General features: G+C 44.7%; 1 protein-coding gene across 2 annotated transcripts in view; it reads right to left on the reverse strand.

Annotated features, from left to right (window-relative positions):
* Window positions 1-24,609, reverse strand: part of blmh (bleomycin hydrolase) — a 128,117-nt gene that overhangs the window by 76,546 nt on the left and 26,962 nt on the right. For both annotated transcript variants that reach the window (XM_085964984.1, XM_085964985.1), the window contains one exon: window positions 24,069-24,161. In XM_085964984.1, the coding sequence (XP_085821110.1) occupies window positions 24,069-24,161 (93 nt within the window). The remainder of the gene's footprint in view (window positions 1-24,068; window positions 24,162-24,609) is intronic.

Below are 24,609 nucleotides of genomic sequence, written 5' to 3' on the forward strand. Positions count from 1 at the left end.
GTAAAAAGTAAAGTACTAAAAAGGGAAAAAACAGGAACTAAGTGTTACAAAACATATTTGAAAGTTCTTTATCTGAATGCACGTAGCATTCGTAACAAAATGAATGAGTTAACGGCACAAATAATGACATATGGGTATGATCTTGTGGCCATTACAGAAACATGGCTGCAGGGTGACCATGACTGGGAATTAAACATACCAGGTTATTTAACAATCAGGAAGGACAGGCAGGAAGGGAGAGGAGGTGGGTGGCTATGTTAATAAAGGAAGGAATCACTATAATACAGAGAAATGATATTGGGTCAAAGGAGCAGGATAGTGAAACAGTTTGGGTGGAGGTAAGGAATAATAAGGGGAAAAAAACACTAGTGGGTGTAGTCTATAGGCCTCCGAACAGTTGCAACTCTGTTGGACGGAGTATTAATCAGGAAATAGTTGAGGCTTGTAATAAGGGAACAGCTATAATTATGGGGGATTTTAATTATCATATTAACTGGACAAATCAAATTGGGCAGAGCAGCCTTGAGGAAGAGTTCATTGAGTGTATTAGGGATGGGTTTCTTGAGCAGTATGTAACTGAACCGACCAGGGGGCAAGCAACCTTAGATTTGGTCCTGTGTAATGAGACAGGATTAATTAAAAATGTCCTAGTAAAGGATCCCCTTGGAATGAGTGACCATAACATGGTTGAGTTCCATATTCAATTAGAGGGTGAGAAGGTTGGATCTCAAACAAGCGTGCTGAGCTTGAATAAAGGAGACTATGAAGGTATGAGAGCGGAATTAATTAGAGTGGACTGGGAAAATAGATTAAAGGGTAAGACGGTACATGACCAGTGGTGTACATTTAAGGAGTTACTTTACAACTTCCAAAAAAAATATATTCCACTGAGGAAAAAAGGGTGTAAAAGAAAAGATAGCCATCCGTGGCTAAGTAAAGTAATTAAGGATAGTATCCGACTAAAAACAAGGGCATATAAGGTAGCCAAATCTAGTGGGAGGATGGAAGATTGGGAAGTCTTTAAAAGACAGCAAAAAATAACAAAAAGATTGATTAAGAAAGGGAAGATAGATTATGAAAGTAAATTAGCAAAAAATATAAAAACAGACAGTAAAAGTTTCTATAGTTATATAAAAAGAAAAAGGGTGGCTAAAGTAAATGTTGGTCCCTTAGAGGATGAGACCGGGAAATTAATGGTGGGAAACATGGAGATGGCAAAAACACTGAACAATTATTTTGTATCAGTCTTTACAGTAGAGGACACTAAGAATATCCCAACACTGGACAAACAGGGGGCTCTAGGGGGGGAGGAACTAAATACGATTAAAATCACTAAGGAAGTGGTACTTGGTAAAATAATGGGACTCAAGGCGGATAAATCCCCTGGACCTGATGGCTTGCATCCCAGGGTCTTGAGGGAAGTAACGGTAGGGATTGTGGATGCATTGGTAATAATTTTCCAAAACTCACTGGACTCAGCAAAGGTCCCGGCAGATTGGAAAACTGCTAATGTAACACCCTTATTTAAAAAGGGTAGTAGGCAGAAGGCTGGAAACTATAGACCTGTTAGCCTAACATCTGTGGTTGGTAAAATGTTAGAGTCCATTATTAAAGGAGACAGTAACGGGACATTTGGATAAACATAATTTAATAGGGCAAACTCAGCATGGTTTCATGAAGGGGAAGTCATGTTTAACAAATTTGCTTGAGTTTTTTGAGGAAGTAACATACAGGGTGGATAAAGGGGAACCAGTGGACGTAGTGTATTTAGACTTCCAAAAGGCATTTGACAAGGTGCCACACAAAAGATTATTGCTCAAGATAAAAAATCACGGGATTGGGGGTAATATTCTGGCGTGGGTGGAGGATTGGCTCTCTAACAGAAAGCAGAGAGTTGGGATAAATGGTTCGTTCTCAGATTGGCAACCAGTAACTAGTGGTGTTCCGCAGGGGTCAGTGCTGGGTCCCCAACTCTTTACAATCTATATTAACGATTTGGAGGAGGGGACCGAGTGTAACATATCAAAGTTTGCAGATGATACAAAGATGGGAGGGAAAGTAGTGAGTGAGGAGGACATAAAAAACCTGCAAAGGGACATAGACAGGCTAAGTAAGTGGGCAGAGATTTGGCAGATGGAATACAATACTGGAAAGTGTGAGGTTATGCACTTTGGCAGGAAAAATCATAGAGCAAGTTAATATCTTAATGGCAAGAAACTGGAAAGTACTGTAGTACAAAGGGATCTGGGGGTCCTGGTGCACGAAACTCAAAAAGTTAGTATGCAGGTGCAGCAAGTGATTAAGAAGGCCAATGGAATGTTGGCTTTTATTGCTAGGGGGTTGGAATATAAAAACAGGGAGGTATTGCTGCAGTTGTACAAGGTATTGGTGAGGCCGCACCTGGAATACTGCATACAGTTTTGGTGTCCATACTTAAGAAAAGACATACTTGCTCTCGAGTCAGTACAAAGAAGGTTCACTCGGTTAATCCCGGGGATGAGGGGGTGGTCATATGAGGAGAGGTTGAGTAGATTGGGACTCTACTCATTGGAGTTCAGAAGAATGAGAGGCGATCTTATTGAAACATATAAGATTGTGAAGGGGCTTGATCGGGTGGATGCGGTGAGGATGTTCCCAATGATGGGTGAAACTAGAACTAGGGGGCATAATCTTAAAATAAGGGGCTGCTCATTCAAAACTGAGATGAGGAGAAACTTCTTCACTCAGAGGGTGGTAGGTTTGTGGAATTTGCTGCCCCAGAAAGCTGTGGAAGCTACATCATTAAATAAATTTAAAACAGAAATAGATAGTTTCCTAGAAGTAAAGGGAATAAAGGGTTACGGGGAGCGGGCAGGAAATTGGACATGAGTCTGGGTTCGGAATGGTCATGGCCCTGTGGGTAGTGGAGCGGGCCCAGGGGCCGTGTAGCCTTGTTCTGCTCCTACTGTGTTCTAATTCTGTTAGATTTCAGGAGATGGTTTTATTCCTGTTCCTGGCTGGGGTGGAGATCGCCTTTACAGAAGGTAAGTACTGTAGAAAATATAGGGACAGAGTGATCTCCTGGAAGAATTTCGATCGCCTAGATGGGTCGGAGAGGAATTTCCCAGATTTTTTTCTCCCAAATTGGCCAAAGATTGGGTCTTTATCTGGTTTTTCGCCTCTCCCGGGAGATCACATGGGTTCGGGTGGATGCAGAGTGATAGAAGATTTGAGGTTAGGATCAGATCAGCCATGATCTTATTGAATGGTGGAGCAGGCTCGAGGGGCCGATTGGCCTACTCCTGCTCCTATTTCTTATGTTCTTATGTTCTTATGTTCTTAAAGCCACTATAAAAGTGCCAGCTGTTGTTTATTTATCTATCGATCTTATCTATTATATCCATCTATTGATCATGATATCCTTATGTTGCTGGTATGCCCAAATTAGGTCTCGCTGAGTAGGAATCATACACCAAACAGATGTTTTCTTACAGCCAAATAATGATTATTCTGTCTAAAGTTAACCACATTTCTAAAATCTTGACTGTTTTGTTGAATTTTGTGCTCATCAAGGTGACTGACGTTGGTGCTGGGACATTTTCCTACTTCAGGAACCAGTGTGGAATAAATTTCCCGCTAATGTACCTCAAGAGCGTACCTCAGCCCACCTACTACACAGGGATTAATAGACGAAAAAAGAACACAGTCCATCTAATTGGCCTTCTACCACCCTGGTAGTCGCATGAAGCAACAATAATGGAGTTGTTGACTAAATCATTGTAAACAATCTATCGATTCACTCTACACCGATCCATACAGGAGGCAAGGAAAACCCCCAGTGGTGGAAAGCTTTGGGAGCCATAGGTTCATTCTGCACTTACCATATGTCATGTCTCAAATTGCTCATATGCTGGATTCCAAAGGATTATTTTCTGAAAGAAATCTAAATTTGCATTTGAATGAATTAACATTCTCTGCTTCCACCATCTCCCAAGGGAGCCTGTTCCATAGATTTAGCACCCGCTCACAAAAATAATGCTTCCGCAGATTAGATTTGAATTTACCCCCCCACCCCCCGCTTCAAGCGCAGGCTGTGTCCCCTGGTTCTACTGTTCTAGACAAAGTGAAACAGCTCATCGTGATCTACGTTATCTAGTCTCTTTATAATCCTAAAAACAGCGATCATATCACCTCTCAACCTTGTCTTTTCCAGTGAGAACATGCCCATATACAAGAGCTCCTCATAATCCAATCCCTCCATCATTCTGTATCCTTTCAATAGCTGCAATATCCTTGTTGTAATGTGGCGGCCAGTATTCTAAGTGCAGATGCACCAATGATTTATAAAGTGGCAGGACGATCTCACTATTTCGGCTCAATGTTGACCTTTTAATATGTCCCAACATCTGATTTGCTTTACTCACTGTCACCAGGCACTGTGGTGATAGCTTCAACTTATGGTCAATCAAGTCGCCTATATCTCTTCCATTTTCCATACTAATTATTTTCTTTCCATTTAAGCAATAGTCTCTTTCTGGAGTTTTGTCCCCATGTGAAGCACTTTGTGTTTCCGGACATTGAATTTCACCTGCCACCTGTCTGCCCAATTCCCAAGTATATTCAAATCCTCCTGTAGCTTATCCTGTTCAGCTTTGCAGTCCACCACCTTCATTAGCTTTGTATCAGCTGCAAGTTCAGCCCACTGTGCTCGTGACTCCTAGCCCCAGATCATTTATGATGATATTAAACAAAGAGGTGTTAGAAACTAGGGGTGCCTAAAAATGTATATGGCTTTTAAATGATAAGTTTCGTTTTCCTGGGAAGCTTGCATTAGAATTTGAGACAGTCTTTTTAATCAGTTAGATTAGGTGAAACATAAACATTCCACACGGGGGCCCATAGGATGGTCCTGCCAGGCTAGTTATCTGTTGTTTGTAAGTTAGGGTTTTGACTTTGTTAATGTATCTTTAATTTGGCCAGAGAAGGCCCAGCCTATGTTTCTTCCATATTATAATCTCCACAGATAGAATTTGGCGTTTGTTTAGCAGAACTGCTTGCGAAGATAATTAAAAGTTAATTAGGAAAAGACATAGAAGGAAAGGAATTTGAAGAGGATAAGATATCCATCTTAGAATGGGCCATTTGCTAGATGAAGGTGAGATAGCGACTGGTTAATGTGCGACAGCTCTGGCTGGGGCCATGATTAAGAGGGACAGGGCCGGGCCTTGTACTTGCTGGGAAAAAGGGGGAAGAGAGTAAAAAGAGGTAAGATGGATTCCAATGGAGGAACCTTCAAAATGTAAAAACAAGAAAGATAAATTGGATGAAGTAATGAGACCTTCTTTTGGAGAGGGCTTTCATCCAAACACCAAGACAAAGAACTTAAGCTGTCATTGGTTGATGAAGTTTTGGAGAAACCTCTATAGGTTAAATGGTCTTGTCAATAACTTGGCCTCAGGCCCACCCCTAAAAAAATAAAAAGTGACACCCCAAGGGCTTGCACACAGACTGCGGAAGGGAGAGCCGAACAGCTGGTCAAACGCTCTTTTAAGAGTGATCCCATACTCACCATCGAAGGCCCGAGAGAGAGAGAAAGAGAGAGAGACCAGAAGCCAGAGAAATGTTCACGCATGCCAGCCGTCTGTCTGATCGGGTCCGGTACAAGCTGCTTGTCACGGTCGTATGTTTTTGCTGTATTACTAGTGACGTAATAAAGACTCACTTCGCACTTGGTTGTACGTAAAGCAAGGCTTTAATCGACTTGTAACAAAACATGGAGGTCTAGTTAGTAGTCACTAGCTTCCTGTTTCCAGACTGTCTCTGGCCAAGGTGGGCCCACGCCCGAGTATTTATACTCCTCAGGCGGCGCCCTCAGCTGGCCGTTCAGTAGTACTTCTTGTAGAAGTTGCAATTTATGACAACTAGTGTGTTATATTCCGTCCTAAACTCTGATTAAACACAATATACCCACCATATTGGTTTGTACTTGATCCTGTTTACCAGAGATACGTGAATCTCAACAGAGGTCCCAAGACAGACTTCTGTGGACTCCACTGGAAACATTCTCCCAGGCGGATGCCAAATCCTGTACCACCACCCTCTGGGTTCCATCAGTTTTTTTAAATTTTCAGCACCAACCTTTCCAGAGGGACTGTATCAAAGGCCTCCACAGATATCCAAGGACACCACATCCACTGCCTTACCACTATCAAGCTCTTTTGACACACTCGTAAAGAAAACCAGTAAATTAGATTGGCAAGACCTCCCATTCATGGACCCATTGCACCGGTGGACCTTTTTCACTTTCCACTCTAGTCATCCAGTCGCCTCGAGGTGAAACTGCCAATTTGAGCCAGCTTTATGCTGTGGCCGCAACTGTACTCAAACGGAATTGAAACTAACAAACTCATTCTGCTTAGGACTCTTACAATAAACAAAGAAGCTTTCATCCCAGCCGTCCCAGACTGGATTGTAAACCATGTCCCTGGGATGAAAGGCTAGTGTGCAAACCCACTTTAAGACTATGTACAGAGTGCGCGAGTCCAAAAGTACATTCGGAAGGGCACAGGTGCCAGTGCTTGAACACAGCAGGAAGATGCAAGGGACCACATAAGCACAAAGTTCTGATGTTTTATTTCAAATGCCTATGACAGCTGCAGCCCAGCTGTGCTTACTGAGTTCACTGTTCAAACACTGACAGCTTGCAGGTCATCCGCAAAGAAATCACAACCTGCAGGGTTTTATTTTCCCCGTTTAGGTTTAGTTTTTCACTCCTAACAATGGAAACATTCCCCTTTCACCGCCATCTACTCAAAGCATCAGCCCTAATTAAACATCCCCAACATGGTTACTGGAGACCATCTCAAATGGAATGGTCAATTAACCCCTAGAAACTAACCCCGACCACCAGCAAATTGCTAGCAGCTTGTAGTTGTACTGCTGTAATATTTTCCTACTAGCAGTTATTTGCTAATTAAGCTATGCATGAATTCCACATGGAAAATAATAAGAAAAAGTACAAAGTTTTTTTTTTTAAACCATGTGTCAGCCGTGGCTCAGTGGGTAGCACCCTCGCTTCAGAGTCAGAAGGCTGTGGGTTCAAGTCCCACTCCAGGGACTTGTGCACAAAAAAAAAAATTCTAGGCTGACACTCCAGTGCAGTGCTGAGGGAGTGCTGCACCGTCAGAGGTGCCGTCTCTCGGATGAGATGTTAAACCGAGGCCACGTTTGTCCTCTCAAGTGGAGGGGAAAGATCCCACGGCACTATTCGAAGAGGAGCAGGGTAGTCCTCTCGGTGTCCTGGCCAATATTTAGCACTTAACCAACACCTAAAGCAGATTATCTGGTCATTCTCACATTACTGTCTCTGGGACCTTGCTGTGCTCAAAATGGCTGCCACATTTCCTACAACAGTGACTACACTTCAAAAAGTACTCATTAGTTTAAAGTGCTTTGGGAGGTTGGGAGGTCGTTCAATATACGCAAATTCTTTTTTTATTTTTTTTATTTACCTCCCACAAGACCACAATGAGGAAGGCCATTCGGCCCATTTAGCCCATGGAGACCTATAGATCTTCCCAACATAGCATCTTGAATGATTTAAAGATACAAAAGAAAAATCTACTCTGGATACAAGAAGTCTTGCCAGTATCTGGTTGTAGATTTGGAATGAATGTTGTCACGGAGAACTGCACCATTTGCTTTTTTCTCTGAGCCAGGTTAACACTCACACTCACACTCACACTCACATATGCAAATTTTGTGCACGCTCCTACTGTGTTGTCATAATACTTGCTCACGCTCTGATAATCATAACTTGATCTGGCTATGTGAACATTTACAATGGGAAATTCTGCCAATAAACAGTTGCCTGTCACAATGTAGCTGCAGGCCCTGGCCAATAGATGGTGCTGTGGAGCAAGACTTGGGAGTCTATCCCAACCTTGTTGCCATCTTATCTTATAAATAAACAGACTCCTCTCCCCCCGCCATATCGGACCCTTTCTCCTGTTTTCAGATTTCTCATTCTACCTGGACCCCTCCTTCTGGCCTCTTACCCTCTCTAGATTTTTTCATTGCGAACTGCCGACGTGACATCAGCCGTCTCAATTTCTCTGCTCCCATCAGTCACTCCAACCTACCTCTCTTTGAACTTGCAGCACTCCATTCTCTCAGATCCAACCCCAACATTGCCATTAAACCTGCTGACAAGGGTGGCGCTGTTGCCGTTTGGCAAACCGACCTCTACCTAGCGGAGGCTGAACGCCAACTCTCTCAAGACACCACTACCGAACATCAAGCCACTGTTTCCAAGACTGTCACTGACCTCATCGCCTCTGGCAATCTTTCCTCCATGGCCACCAACCCCGTTTCCACCTCCTTCCCAAGATCCACTGAAAGGACTGCCCTGGTAGACCCATTGTTTCAGCCTGTTCTTGCCCCACGGAACTGATTTCTTCTTATCTCGACTCTATTTTTGCTTCTTCTCCAGTCTCTTCCCACCTACATCCGGGAATCTTCCGACACCCTCCGCCACTTTAACAGTTTCCTGGCCCCAACTGTCTCCTTTTCACTATGGACGTCCAATCCCTCTACACCTCCATCCCCCACCAGGGCGGCCTGAGGGCGCTCGGCTTCTTCCTTGAACAGAGGCCCGTCCAGTCCCCATCCACCACCACCCTCCTTCACTTGGCTGAGCTTGTTCTCACATTAAATAACTTCTCCTTTGATCCCACTCACTTCTTCCAAATTAAAGATGTTGCTATGGGAACCCACATGAGCCCTAGCTATGCCTGCCCTTTCGTGGGATATGTGGAACATTCTTTGTTCCAGTCCTACTCGGGTCCCCTCCCTCACCTCTTTTTCCGATACATTGATGACTGTATTGGTGCGGTTTCCTGCTCTCGCCCTGAACTAGAAAATTTAATTCACTTCGCTTCCAATTTCCACCCTTCTCTCACCTTCATATGGTCCATCTCCGATTCTTCCCTTCCTCGACTTCTCGGTCTCCATTTCTGGGAATAGGCTATCGACAAACATCCACTATAAGTCCACTGATTGCCACAGCTACCTGGACTACCCCACTTCCTGTAAGGACTCAATTCCATTCTCCCATCGCATCTGTTCTGACGATGCCACCTTCCATACTAGTGCTTCCGATATGTCTTCCTCTTTCTTCAACTGAGGATTCCCCTCTACCGTGGTTGACACGGCCCTTGACTGTGTCCGTTCCATTTCCCGCACTTCTGCTCTCACCCCATCGCCTCCCTCCCAGAACCATGATAGGGTTCCCCTTGTCCTCACCCTTCACCCCACCAGCCTCCACATTCAACGGATCATCCCCCGCCATTTCCTCCACCTCCAGCATGATCCCACCACCAAACGCTTCTTCCCCTCCCAGCATTCCGAAGGGACCACTCCCTCCACGACACCCTGGTCCACTCCTCTATCACCCCAAACACCCCCTCCCCTCCCCACGACACCTTCCCATGCAAGCGCAGGAGATGCAACGCCTGCCCTTTTACCTCCTCCCTTCCCACCGTCCAGGGCCCCAAACACCCCTTCCAGGTAAAACAGCGATTTACTTGTACTTCTTGCAATTTAGTATACTGTATTCACTACTCACGATGCGGTCTCCTCTACAGTGGGGAGACCAAACGCAGATTGGGTGACCGCTTTGCGGAACACCTCCATTCAGTCTGCAAGCGTGACTCCGAGCTTCCAGTCCCGTCACTAATTCTCCACTCCACTCCCACTCTGATCGCTTCGTCCTCGGCCTCTTACACTGTTCCAACGAAGCTCATCGTAAGCTCGAGAAACAGCACCTCATCTTTCTATTAGGCACTTTACAGCCTTCTGGACTTGACATCGAGTTCAACAATTTCAGACCATAACCTCTGCCCCTATTTTTTCAGATGGTAGCTGTTGATGATTCTGCTATACCCATTTACACCAATTCTAGACCCATCATTTGTTTCTTTAACTTGTCCCATTACCATCTCGGTTTACCTTTTACTATCATCCCTTTTCTCATCTAATCTCTCCTGCCTTCCATCCTGTCACAGACCTTCCCCTTTGTTCTTTCCTCCTCTCCCCCCTTTCCCTGCCCCTGTACTTGCTTAAAACCTGTTGCATCTCTAACTTTTTCCAGTTCTAACGAAAGGTCATCGACCTGAAACGTTAACTCTGTCTCTCTCTCCACAGATGCTGCCTGACCTGCTGAGTATTTCCAGCATTTTCTGTTTTTATTTCAGATTTCCAGCATCCGCAGTATTTTGCTTTTGTGTTCAGCAATTGACAATGGGAAACTTATTAATATCCAACATGTGCTCATTTAAAAATAATTAAGTGGGAATCACCTCATAGTTTTACTGTAATTCAAAACTGCAAAAGGATTAGCCTTCCTATAATGGATCAACTTACTGAAGCGGTAATACTGACTGGGAGAGATTGTTTCCTTCTTAATAATATAATACATGTATGTGATATAAGAAATAGTAACAAAGAAAGACTTACATTCCTATAGCACCTTTCACAACCTCAGGATGTCCCAAAGCACTTTATAGCCAACAAAGTACTTTCAAAGTGAAGTCACTGTTGTAATGTAGGAAACGCAGCAGCCAATTTATACACAGAAACTTCCCACAAACAGCAATGCGATAATTACCAGATAGTCTGTTTTAGTGATGTTGGTTGAAGGATAAATATTGGCCAAGATACCTGGGATGGCAGGAATGACGTATGAGAAGAGATTGGGTCGATTGGGCTTATATTCACAGAATCACAGAAACCTCACAGTGCAGATAGAGGCCATTTCGGCCCATCGAGCCTGCACCGACACATATCCCACCCGATCCCCGTAACCCCTACACCAACACATATCCCACCCTATCCCCGTAACCCCACGTATTTAATCCCCCTAACACTAAGGGTCAATTTATCATAGCCAATCAACCTAACCCGCACATCTTTGGACTGTGGGAGGAAACCGGAGCACCCGGAGGAAACCCACGCAAACACGGGGAGAATGTGCAAACTCCACACAGACAGTCACCCGAGGCCAGATTCGAACCCGGGTCCCTGGCGCTGTGAGGCAACAGTGCTAACCACTATGCCACCGTGCTGCCATTCGCTGGAGTTTAGAAGAATCAGAGGGGATCTCATTGAAACTTATAAAATTCTAACAGGACTAGACAGACTAGATGCAGGAAGGATGTTCCCGATGGCAGGGGAGTCCAGAACCAGGGGTCACAGTCTAAAGATAAGGGGTAAGCCATTTAGGACAGAGATGAGGAGGAATTTCTTCACCTGTGGTGAACCTGTGGAATTCTCTACCACAAAATGCAGTTCAGGCCAATCCATTAAATATATTCAAGAAGGCGTTAGATATATTTCTTAAGGCTAAAGGGATCAAGGGATATGGGGAGAAAGCAGGGACAGGGTACTGAATTTGGATGATCAGCCATGATCTCATTGAATGGCGGAGCGGGCTCGAGGGGCCGAATGGCCTACTCCTGCTCCTATCTTCTATGTTTCTAAGACATCGGGGATAACTCCCTTGCTCTTAGAATAGTGCCATGGGGTTTTTTATGTCCGCCCGAGAGGGCAGGCGCAATGTTTCATCCAAAAGATGGATAACAATCCGTTCACAAATGTGTTCCATAAGCAGTTAAAAATAAATTGGCTATATGTTCCTTTTCACCGTCAGCGAGCACATAGCTGTAACCATGGGGACTGCCTCACCATAGCTGCCACTATCTATTCTGAAGCATTAATAGTGTTGGGGGAGGGGCATAGAAAGCAGCTCCTGACTGTCTTTGTGCAAATGACCCAAAAAACGATAAGGTTTAATGTGCAACAATTTGAATGGCCACTAAGAGAATATAGCCAAATAAAGTTCATGACCACCATCAAGCACTAATGACCAGCAAACTCACTTTGGCACACATCCTCTTTGACCACTGCCAACTGATATCATCTGAGCAGTTTAATGACTGCCCCCAAGGATTGTGGAAATGTAGATTTTTTTTCCCAGAACATTCCATGATTTATTAATACTTCTCTGGATAAAGAATACAAGAAACAGGAGCAGGAATAGGCCAGTCGGCCCCTCGAGTCTGCTCCTCCATTCAGCAAGGTCATGGCTGATCTTCTACCTCAACTCCACCTTCCCGTGCTATCCCCATATCCCTTAGTATCCAAAAAGCAGACAATATAAAACTCCACTTAAAACACCACTTTCCTAACTATAATACACATGCATAATGTTCAGGTTTATGGCATACTATGGCTGTTCCGTTCAAAAGGAGGCCAGCATTAACCTAGTCTTTAGGCAACATTTTTTTCAGAGGTCTCTTTCATCAGTCACAAATTGGGAAATGTACCCTACCTTATTGCGAACGTATGAAGAAAATTCTTGCAGTATTCCACAGATTGGTTGTTTGTGTTTTAAAGGATCCCGAACACTAAATTCACATAATTAGTTAACTCTCCTCATGAATTAATAAATTGCCCTCAGCAGTGTGAGATTTTGAATCCCATCATAGCTAATGGTTTGTTCATAGAAAGCTTAAAGGTTTAGTAACAGACTGCAGTGTTGTATATGCATTCCTCCGGGTATAACGACAGTAAAGACAAGTCTTCGCAGTGCCCAGTCTTAGTAAATCCAGCAAGTTTATACTGGGGTTGTACTCAATGTGGCAATGGATCAAAATCCCTACCTAACAGCACTGTGGGAGTACCTTCACCACACGGACTGCAGCGGTTCAAGAAGGCGACTCACCACCAACCTTCTCAAGGGCAATTAGGGATGGGCAATAAATGCTGGCCTGGCCAGCGACACCCACATCCCATAAAAACGAATTTAAAAAAAGACCAGCACCCCCTCTAGCTACTTTTACAATGGCCTTAATGCAATTTCCAATTGCTGTCATGTGCGAGTATTCTGGCTGAGATGCCTGAAAACTGCAGGCGAGAGATGAGACGAACCCAGGCCATTATTCAACTTCCACCAAGATGTTACATTGCTAAGACTCTTGTTTACCAAGGTCAATCTTAAGAGAAATTGCTTTCAACTTCAAGGAGGAAAGTTCCCTTAAAACATAGGAATTTTGTCAGTGGTCAGTCATTCTAGCATTCGACACATTCAGGAGTGCACAGCATTCTGTAAGTAAATTATGTACATATTACAAGAGACTGTCATTTCAAAGGTTTGCCAGAGGAATGGGGAGAGCCACGGATTCTTAGAGTTGCAGCTTTGAAAATTACTGCTTGTGTTATGCAGTATTTAGTCTATATCTTTGCATTTGTAAATCATCTAATTGATTCAACTTGCTCAATAGATTTTAGCCTGTACAAAGTGGGTGAATGCATGCAAAAGTTTTCACAGTGAACTGAAGGAGGCAATTTAGAGGAATTGGATTTAAGCGTTAGGCCTGAGCTGCACTAACTCCTTAGGGCAGAGAATAAGAGATGCAGATCTTAGAGTTAAGAGACATCGAATCATAGAATGATACAGTATAGAAGGAGGCCAATGGTTTGCTTACGGTAACGGTCACTGGACGCCGTTCGAAAAAGCCCAAACCATAACACATCGTGCCAGCATCAAACGTACACTAACCATGGTTAAGCACAGTTCAAAGCACTGTACCAATAACACAAATTTAATCCTTTAATCATCTGCAGTAACATTTCTTCAATGTCAAAAAAAAGCCAAAAAAGGTTATAATTTTTCAGGTTTATTCCATAAATATAATGCAATGTTTTGGCTCTGTACACATCTCCAGTTATCAGTTAAAAGTGGAAGAAACGACTGACTCTGTAGGATGGAGTACTCAGCATTTTGAAAGCTGAAATGCCTTTCATTATTTCAGATTAACAGGAGCCTGCCTGCCTGCTGCATCAGCCACTGCTCACACCAGCCATCTGTAGAAATCCCTCTGAATAAACTTGGCCAATTAGTGTCAAATTATGGGTGGTTTTGTGCTGGATTTCCCATTCAAAGCCCTTTCGACTTGGGTTGTTTTTTTTTAAATTTTTTTTTTTTTTTTTTTTTTAAGAACTACGATAGAAAAGCAGTCTTTCATCCCATCCGTCTAAACTGGGTTCCAAGTCTGGTCTCCAAGGCAAAAGCTGCTGCTTCATTCACCCCAATATGTTATCACATTACACCGTAAATTATATTATAAAGTGTTCCGTCATAAAAAAGAATGTTTTCCCTGCCTACAATAAATTGGCCAGCAAGTGCGAGGTGAACTCAACATAAGAACATAAGAAACAGGAGCAGGAGTCGGCCATTTGTCCCCTCGAGCCTGCTCCGCCATTCAATAAGATCATGGCTGATCTGATCTCGGCCTCAACTCCACTTTCCTGCCTGTTCCCCATAACCCTTGACCCCCCTGTAGCTCAAATATCTGTCAATCTCCGCCTTGAATATATTCACTGACTCCACCTCCACAGCTCGCTGGGGTAGAGAATTCCAAAGATTCACGACCCTCAGAGCAACTCACCAAGGCTTCTTCGGCAGCACCTCTTCCACCTAGAAGAACAAGGGTAGCAGGCGCATGGGAACACCACCACCTCCAAGATCCCCTCCAAGTCACACACCATCCTGACTTAGAAATATTTCGCCGATCCTTCATCGTCACTGGGTCAAAATCCTGGAACTCCCTCCATAATAGCACTGTGGGAGTACCTTCATCACACGGACTGCAGCGGTTCAAGAATGCGGCTCACCACCACCTTCTCAAGGGCAATTAGGGATGGGCAATAAATGCTGGTCTTGCCAACGACGCCCACATCCCATAAACGAATTTAAAAAAAATTCCTCCTCATCTCAGTTTTATATGGGAGACCCCTTATTCTGAAACTATGCTCCCTAGTTCTAGATTCCCCCAGGAGGGGAAACACCCTCCCTGCATCTACCCTGTCAAGCCCCCTCAGAATCTTATATGTTTCAATAAGATCACCTCTCATTCTTCTAAACTCCAATGAGTATAGGCCCAGCCTGCTCAACCTTTCTTCATAAGACAACCCCTTCATCTCAGGAACCTAGCGAACCTTCTCTGAACTGCCTCCAATGCAAGTATATCCCTCCTTAAATAAGGAGGCCAAAACTGTACGCAGTACTCCAGGTGTGGTCTCACCAACGCACTGTACAGTTATAACAGGACTTCCCTACTTTTATACTCCATCCCCCTTGCAATAAGGGCCAACATTCCATTTGCCTTCCTAATTACTTGCTGTACCTGCATGCTAACTTTTTGTGTTTCATGTACGAAGACTCCCAGATCCCTCTGTACCGCAGTATTCACAGAATCACAGAAACCCCACAGTGCAGATAGAGGCCATTTCAGTCCATCGAGCCTGCACCAACACATATCCCACCCGATCCCCATAACTCCTACACCAACACATATCCCACCCTATCCCCCCATGTATTTAATCCCCCTAACACTAAGGGTCAATTTATCATAGCCAATCAACCTAACCCGCACATCTTTGGACTGTGGGAGGAAACCGGAGCACCCGGAGAAAACCCACGCAAACACGGGGAGAATGTGCAAACTCCACACAGACAGTCGCCCGAGGCCGGATTCGAACCCGGGTCCCTGGCGCTGTGAGGCAACAGTGCTAACCACTATGCCACCGTGCTGCTCTCTCTCCATTTAAATAATAATTTGCTTTTTTATTCTTCCTACCAAAGTAGATAACCTCACATTTTCCCACATTATACTCCATCTGCCAAATTTTTGCCCACTCACTTAACCTATCGATATCCCTTTGCAGACTCTGTGGGCAGGATTTTCATTGGGCCGTGGAGTCGGGATTGGAGGCGTGCGGGGGGGTTAAAATCCCAAAATCAGAGGTCCCGACCCCATCCCACACCCAAACTCGCCTCCATGTCAGTTTCAAAGGAGGCGGGTACCCGCCCCGCACTGGGACCCGCCTACCCGAGGCGGGGAGGGATTAGTGCCAATTAACTGCCTGTTAACAGGTAGTTAACAGACAGTTTTTAGCCTAATCCCTATTTTTAAGGTTGAAGTGTGGGATTCCTGATGGCTGCAAACCACGCCAAGTTAGAGGAGGCGGGCCGTCGGGTTGAAGGACTTGGAGGGGTCGAGATGTCGGTGTTCAGGTGAGTGATGTGTGCATGAGTGCAAAGGTAAGTGTGTTTGGTGTGTCTAAAGTGATTAAATAAGTTCTACATACCTTTTCAGCCTTCCTTCCTTTAGGTCTCGGGAGTCCCTCATCTCACCGACACAGAAAGCAGAATGGCTGCGAACTGTCAAAAGTGAAAGCCTGCAGCTTTCTGTGCCGGTGAGATTTCTAACTGAGTCTGTGGAGAAGGACTCAGGTTAGAAGTAAGACGGTCAGTGTTTGACAGCTTCAAACAGCTGTGAAACACTGATATTTCATCTGTCAAACCCCTTAATTGGCCTGCTGAGCCCGCTGGGCGGGCTCAACAAGGTCAATCAAGTTAAAATCGCGTGGATTGGCCGCATCTTGATGGAGGCGGGACTACAACCCCGAAAGTTGTAGCCCCGCCTCCAACCCGACTCCTGAATGAAAATCCTGCCCTTTGTATCCTCCTCACAACTTGCTTTCCCACCTAGCTTTGTATGGTCAGCAAATTTGGCTACAGTACACACGGTCCCTCCATCCAAGTCATTAACATAGATCGTAAATAGTTGAGGCCCTAGCACTGATCCCTGTGGCACCCCACTAGTTACCGGCTGCCAACCGGAAAATATAGAAACATAGAAGATAGGAGCAGGAGTAGGCCATTCGGCCCCTCGAGCCTGCTCCGCCATTCAATGAGATCATGGCTGATCATCCAAATTCAGTACCCTGTCCCTGCCTTCTCCCATATCCCTTGATCCCTTTAGCCTTAAGAAATATATCTAACTCCTTCTTGAATATATTTAATGAATTGGCCTCAACTGCCTTCTGTGGTAGAGAATTCCACAGGTTCACCACTCTCTGGGTGAAGAAATTCCTCCTCATCTCTGTCCTAAATGGCTTACCCCTTATCCTTAGGCTGTGACCCCTGGTTCTGGACTCCCCTGCCATCGGGAACATCCTTCCTGCATCTAGTCTGTCTAGTCCTGTTAGAATTTTATAAGTTTCAATGAGATCCCCTCTCATTCTTCTAAACTCCAGCGAGTGTAAGCCCAATCGACCCAATCTCTCCTCATACGTCATCCCTGCCATCCCAGGTATCAGCCTGGTGAATCTTCGCTGCACTCCTTCCATGGCAAGAACATCCTTCCTCAGATAAGGCGACCAAAATTGCACACAATACTCAAGGTGCGGTCTCACCAAGGCCCTGTACAACTGCAGCAAATGAGCCATTTACCCAGACTCTCTGTTTTCTGTTCGTTAGCCAATCCTCTATCCATGCTAGTGTGTTACCCCCAACCCCATGGAGTAACGTGATGCCAAGGAGCTGCATCCTATGGGCCTGTGCTACTATTTTCAGGTTCATGTCACTGTGCGTTTTATGCAGCAGAAAAATTCAAAGGATTTTAACAAACCGAGCACCAGCTGTTTTTTTTGGGTACTAAACGTAAACCAGAATAGCACAGCACTTGGGTTTAAATGGAGCGTGTCAGGTTTCTTCCATTCTCCCCAAGACACAGCAGAGGTGGAGCTCAATCATTGTCATTTGGAAATTCTCTGTCTGCTTAAAGTTTTATTTTTGTAATTTGCCATTTACTAATTTCACACATCAATGCATTGCTATAAATATATTTGCCACCAGTCTCTGGGTAATGCACAAAATACTTCACTAATAGTTATTATAGCTTACATCTGTTTTTCTTTTACTTTATTTGTTCATGGGATGCAGGTGACATTGCCACAGCCTATTCCCAGTTTCCCGGAGAAGGCAGTGAGCTTGTTTTAACAACTGAATAGCTTACAGGAAAGTTTTTTTTAATCCGGCACCGACGGGACCGACCTGGTGCTGGTTCATCAAAAATTCCGGATAACCGAACGCTATAGTAAAAGATACGGAGAGCTGAGAGCTCCGTATAAAGCAACAAACCCTGTTGCTTAGCAACAAGTGCAGAACAATGGCCACAAGTTCCAAGCGTCTCTGTAGCTTAGCAACAGCTGCAGCCACACCCTTGCACAGCAACAGATGGAGGAAGGCAAGTAATATGAAGTAAAACCTACTTCTGAATTTTGACAGTTAACCGAGATTTCCGGTTATTTAGATGCCGGTAAATCGAAAGTTTCCTGTATTAGGTTACTTCGGAGAGCATTAAGAGTCGACCATGGCATGCGGGACTGGGGTCACAATTAGGTGAAATCAGGTATTAGAGAATCAGTTGAATTTTTAATGACAACTTTCATAGTGCACAAAATTATCAGCTGTATTGAATTTAATTGCACATTTGCCATGGTGGGATTTGAACTTGTGACCTTTGAGGTGCTCTTCTCTTCTTGGGCAGTCCCTCGGAACCAAGGGTGACTTCCTTCCACATTAAAAAGTTCTCAGGTGACTGATGAGTCCAATGCGCGACCTACAGTCTCTGTCACAGGTGGGGCAGATGGTGGTTGAAGGGGCGGGTGGGTGGGGTGCTTGGGTTGACGTGCGTTCCTTGCGCTGCCTGCGCTTGGCTTCCGCTTGCTCCCGGCGAAGTGACTCGAGGTGTTCGGTGCCTTCCCGGATGCTTCTCCTCCACTTTGTGTGGTCTTGGGCCAGGGATTCCCAGGTGTCGGTGGGGATGTTGCACTTTTTCAAGGAGGCTTTGAGGGTGTCCTTGAAGCATTTCCTCTGCCCACCTGGGGCTCTCTTGCCGTGCCGGAGCTCCGAGTAGAGCGCTTGTTTTGGGGGTCTCGTATCGGGCATGCGGACAATGTGACCCGTCCATCGGAGCTGATTGAGCGTGGTCAAAGCTTCGATGCTGGGGATGTTGGCCTGAGCAAGAACACTGACGTTGGTGCGCCTATCCTGCCAATGGATTTGCAGCATCTTGCGGAGGCAGCGTTGGTGGTACCTCTCCAGTGCTTTGAGGTACCTGCTGTACATGGTCCATGTCTCTGAGGCATACAGCAGGGCGGGTATCACTGCTGCTCTGTAGACCATGAGCTTAGTGCCGGGTTTGAGGTCCTGGTCTTCAAACACTCTCTTCCTCAGGCGACCGAAGGCTGCACTGGCACACTGAAGGCGGTGTTGGACTTAGTCGTCGACGTCCGCCCTTGTTGACAGTAGGCTCCCGAGGTATGGAAAGTGGTCCACGTTGTCCAAGGCCTCATTGTGGATTTTGATAATCGGGGGGCAGCACCGTGTGGTAGGGGCAGGTTGGTAGAGGACCTTTGTCTTACGGATGTTCAGTGTAAGGCCTATGCACACATACGCTTCGGTGAAGGTGTTGACGATGATTTGGAGTTCGACCTCCGAGTGAGCACAGATGCAAGCGTCATCTGCATACTGTAGTTTGATGACAGAGGATGGGACGACCTTGGATCTGGACTGGAGACCTTTGAGGTGCTAGTCCAGTACTGTAACCACTACGCTACCATATCCCACAAACACCACCATGGCGTTGTATTCTCTCACCAAGATGAAATTTTACTCACTTCCCGCCCCCCCCCGCTCCCCAAAATTCCTTTCTTTTACGTTTCCCATCTTTTACACAAAACTGCTACTGGATGATGGACCTTTAGTTTAAAATAGAAGCATCGAGGCACACAGGCCCCCCCCTTAGTGCCAATGTTGCTCCATGAAACCACTGGAGGAGAACTGATTGGTGGTCAAGGCTGTCTGACTTTTCCGCCAATAGTAAAATGCCGATGTAATGGGCTGTCTGAGAACTGGTGAAATAACAGACAGCCGAGCGGCGTTTACTACGAACAGCACTTGGAACTCAATCCGTAAGATGTATGGAAGGGAGGAGAGAACCGTGATTATGTGGACTGCTACCACAATATAAACATTCCATTCAGTGGAAGTGATCTGGGCCAATAAACCTCAGTTGACGCATTCATACTACTGTACATGAATTCCGCCAGTCTTTGCTACACATGGCAGGTCATGAAGTTGTACAGGTGCAAACCCCAAACATGCACTATATTGCTTTGAAGTCCTGACCATTCCCTTTCAGCACAATAGAACTCCACCATGATTCCAGGTTACAATAGCAAAATACCACAGATGCTGGAAATCTGAACTAACAACAGACAATGCTGGAAACACTCAGCAGGTCAGGCAGCATCGCGGAGAGAGAAACAGAGACAACGTTTCAGGTCGACCCGAAACGTCGACTCTGTTTCTCTCTCCTCGATGCTGCCTGACCTGCTGAGTGTTTCCGGCATTCCAGGTTATTTCAGGGGTCATTCTGACTGCAACAAGGCCGATATTCTTTTTCCACTCATCTTGTTGGACCTCATTTGCTTTGCAAGATGCAGCAAATAACACCAATACGGTAAATATCAGGCTGGGGTAGCTTCCCAAGAGAACTGCTAGGAGTTAAAAATGTAGATGTAGGAACAGGAGTCGGCCATTCAGCCCCTTGAGCTTTCTCCACCATTCAATTAAATCACGGCTGATCTGCACCTAAAGGCCATTTACCCACCTTAGCTCCATATCCCTCAAAACCCTTGATGTACAACTCAGGAAAGAGGGCTAATAATTACACGATATTTTCCCCCATTCCTATAAGAAGTCTCACATTTAGACTTTCACTATGGTTGTACACTATCTGTAATACTGAACACAATCTCACTGTGCCCCCTACTGGTTAGTTCTGAAAACTACAGCAGATAAAGCTGATCACTACCTGTTTAAGAACATAAGAAATTGGAGCAGGAGTAGGTCATTCGGCCCCTCGAGCCTGCTCCGCCATTCAATAAGATCATGGCTGATCTTCTACCTCAACTCCACCTTCCTGCACTATCCCCATATCACTTGATTCCCTTAATATCCAAAAATCTATCGATCTCTGTCTTGAATATACTCAACGACTGAGCCTCCACAGCCCTCTGGGGTAGAGAATTCCAAAGATTCACCACCCTCTGAGTGAAGAAATTTCTCCTCATCTCAGTCCTAAATGGCCGAACCCTTATTCTGAGACTGTGACCCCTGGTTCTAGACTCCCCAGCCAGGGGAAACAACCTCCCTGCATCTACCCTGTCAGGTCCTGTAAGAATTTTGTACGTTTCAGTGAGATCACCTCTCAATTCTTCTAAACTCGAGAGAATATAGGCCTAGTCTACTCAATCTCTCCTCATAGAACAATCCCCCCATCCCAGGAACCAGTCTGGTGAACCTTTGTTGCACTCCCTCTATGGTAAGTATATCCTTCCTTAGGTAAGGAGACCAAAACTGTACACAATACTCCAGGTGTGGTCTCACCAGGGCCCTATATAATTGCAGTAAGACGTCTTTACTTTTATACTTAAATCCTCAATAGATTGTTTTATAAAATCAGGTCTGTACAGAATAACTAACTTAATTGAATCAACTCTAGTTTTATTCTCAAATGTACCATCTATTCAAATTTGTCACCAGATTGTGTTTACGTTCTCAGCTGGCTGTGTGCTCTAAATTCATATCCAGTACAGTAGCTCATCCTCAGTCATTGTAAACTACAAGTCTGTGTTGAGTGATTTCACACCTGGATTACACTGCACTCTGTCTCCACACAAAGCCAGAACCACTTTGGACTGACTGAAAACCGTGCAATATAACTTGCAAAAAGATCCAGCGAGAGAAGGAAAGTACACGCTTCCCCCAAAATAACACTTCCCCCAACCTTATAAGGTTCCCATTATTAAATCATCTAGAATTATGCAGCATTTTGCACAGCCAATTAGGTCAGTTAGAAATGAGCTCAACTTTGCGCATTTCATTTGCTTGTGGGGGGTAATCCAAAAGTGCGGGCCATAAATACAAGATAGTTACGAATAAATCTAAGAAGTCACACAACACCAGGTTATAGTCCAACAGCTTTATTTGAAATCACAAGCTTTCGGAGCGCTGCTCCTTCATCAGGTGAAGTCACCTGACGAAGGAGCAGCGCTCCGAAAGCTTGTGATTTCAAATAAAGCTGTTGGACTATAACCTGGTGTTGTGTGGCTTCTTACATTTGTCCACCCCAGTCCAACACCGGCATCTCCACACCACGAATAAATCTAAGGAGGAATTCAGGAGAAACTTCTTTACCCAGAGAGTGGTGAGAATATGGAACTTACTACCACAGGGACCAGTGGAGGCAAATAGCGTAGATACACTGAAGGGGAAGCTAGTAAGTACATGAGGGAGAAAGGAGTAGAAGGATATGTTATTAGGTTTAGATGAACCCGGGTGGGAGGAGGCTCATGTGGAGCATAAATCAGTTGGGCCGAATGGCCTGTTGCTGCATTGTCATCATTTCTATATAATTCTATGTAATAAGGAAAACAAAATAAAGTAGGAAATGCAGGAAGAACTTAAAACTAAATGGGTGGTAAATATGTGGAACAGGTCACAGGTGGTTGAACAAGAAACCTTAATGGGTTTCCAAGAAGGAACTAGACAGGTCTTTGTCAATGGGATGCAGGGTTATCAGAAGCGCACCGAGGGAATACTGTGGATAGGTGGGCTAGATGGACCCACGGTCTTCTACCTGAAACTGTTAATATATGACTATATTGACCCAGGAGTCCTGATAGGGAAAAGTAAGAATGGTTCTGACTTCAGAGCATTATTGTACTTATTGCAGTCAGGAATGTACCAGAAAATTCCATATTAGGTCAAGCACAATTAAGTTTCTGTTTATCAAATGGCTCCAATGTGAATAAGTGAGTAAGCATTACTCTGGATCTACCTTTGGAATCAGATGAAAGAGATATTACGGTGAGAATGTTTTATAAACTCTCTACATCAAGTCATTTGTTAGGGTGGATTGGATTTTTTTCCCCCCCAAATGGGAGCAAATGGGGGAAGTGTACTTTGATACCCAGTACTGAATGTGCCTCGGGCCTACCCGCTCCGATGCATGGATCGTGTCCAACACCCAGTTTGTATCAGGAGGCCAGCGCTATCCAATTTCACCCCCGAGGTTTCTGCTTATTACTCACATGGTTCGATACACAATCCAGCCAACTTGCACACAACAAACTGGGCACACAACAGACCAGGGTAAAAAAAAGTGCAAACAACAACACAAATTGTACTATTGTATTGTACAGTCCTGGAGAAAGAAACAGCGGATTCCCTTCAAGTTTCTCTGAAGACAGCCAGCAAGGGAAAGTCTGAGCAGGACTGGGCAGAAGGTAGGTTACAGGGCATGAACTGGAGAGCTACAGTACATTAGGATAAAAGGTGATGCTTACCCATGCTCTTAGGAAAAATAGCTATTCATTTATAGTGTGCACGAAAAGAAGTCATAATTTTACATTGAGTGCCACATGTATTACCCAAGTAAAGCTAGAAGAGACAACTGCAGATGCTAGATAATCAACACCTGACAGCCCACTGACATGCACCTACTATTGTGCTTTATTGAGATGATGAAATGCACAGTTAAAGAGGTACAGAAATAAGAGATAGGTATATCATAGGTAGTTGAGGATATGTGATGTTTAGATACAGTTTACTCATGTACATCTCGAGTGGCGCAGTAGTCCTAATAAATTAGAGAGCAGTTTCACAATCACTTAGCAGTATGGGTAAGCTCTGCCACCATTAGTAAGTAACTGACTCTCTCTCTCTCGCGACATTAAGTTCTGGAGAAGGAGACTGGTGGGATTGTGGGAGTGGCAGAATTGGAGCATGCAGTGGACAACAGAGCCTTCAGCTGGGGAATGTCATTTTTTTTAAAAATTATTTCACGGGAACGTGGGTGTCGCTGGCAAGGCCGGCATTTATTGCCCATCCCCAATTGCCCTCGGGAAGGTGGTGGTGAGCCGCCTTCTTGAACCGCTGCAGTCCGTAGAGCATCGAGCACGTTGGATGGTGTGCAATGTTGCTTGCTGCAGGTCAGGCCTAAAGCAGCAAGGCCACATTAATTGTAATGCTGGGCTCTTGGATACAGGGCTCTAAATTCACTGCAAATTCTAAAATATATTGAATTACCAACATTTATTAACAAAAAGCTCACCTCCTCAATCATATTATCCTTTTCAGCCAAGAGTTCCTCCTCAGACGACCCCTTTTTGACCAGCTTTCTTAGACGCCAACAGTATTCTCGCATCTAGCCATCAGAAAGGAAAGAAAAATGATGCCATTTCAATAGTTAACACAAAGAGCAAACAAACTAAATCATTCAGATTTGATCTCTGCTTTCTTCCGATGTCCATTTAAGAACATTAGGAGCAGAGGTAGGCCATTCAGCCCCTCGAGCCTGCTCCGCCATTCAATTAGATCATGGCTGATCTGTACCTCAATTCTACTTGATCCCTATCCCTTGGTGCGCATTTGTACTGCTCCATTTCAGTTACTTCTTAAACTGTAAATTTCTCAAACTGCTTTGTAACAAACACTTGCTTTTGAATCTCTATAAAGCCCAAGTCTGACGAATATTTGAATATTGATCCCATCAGAGTGGGCTTTTCAAGCACCTCTTGCACTTCTGGACAGGAAACAAGATAAAGCTGATCAACTAATGGTCAATCTAGCTTTAAAATGCAACCTCTCTTCTC

Source organism: Somniosus microcephalus, chromosome 22 (assembly GCF_052327205.1).
Source record: "Somniosus microcephalus isolate GS21.2 chromosome 22, FLI_Smic_1.0, whole genome shotgun sequence".
Classification (NCBI taxonomy): Eukaryota; Metazoa; Chordata; class Chondrichthyes; order Squaliformes; family Somniosidae; genus Somniosus; species Somniosus microcephalus.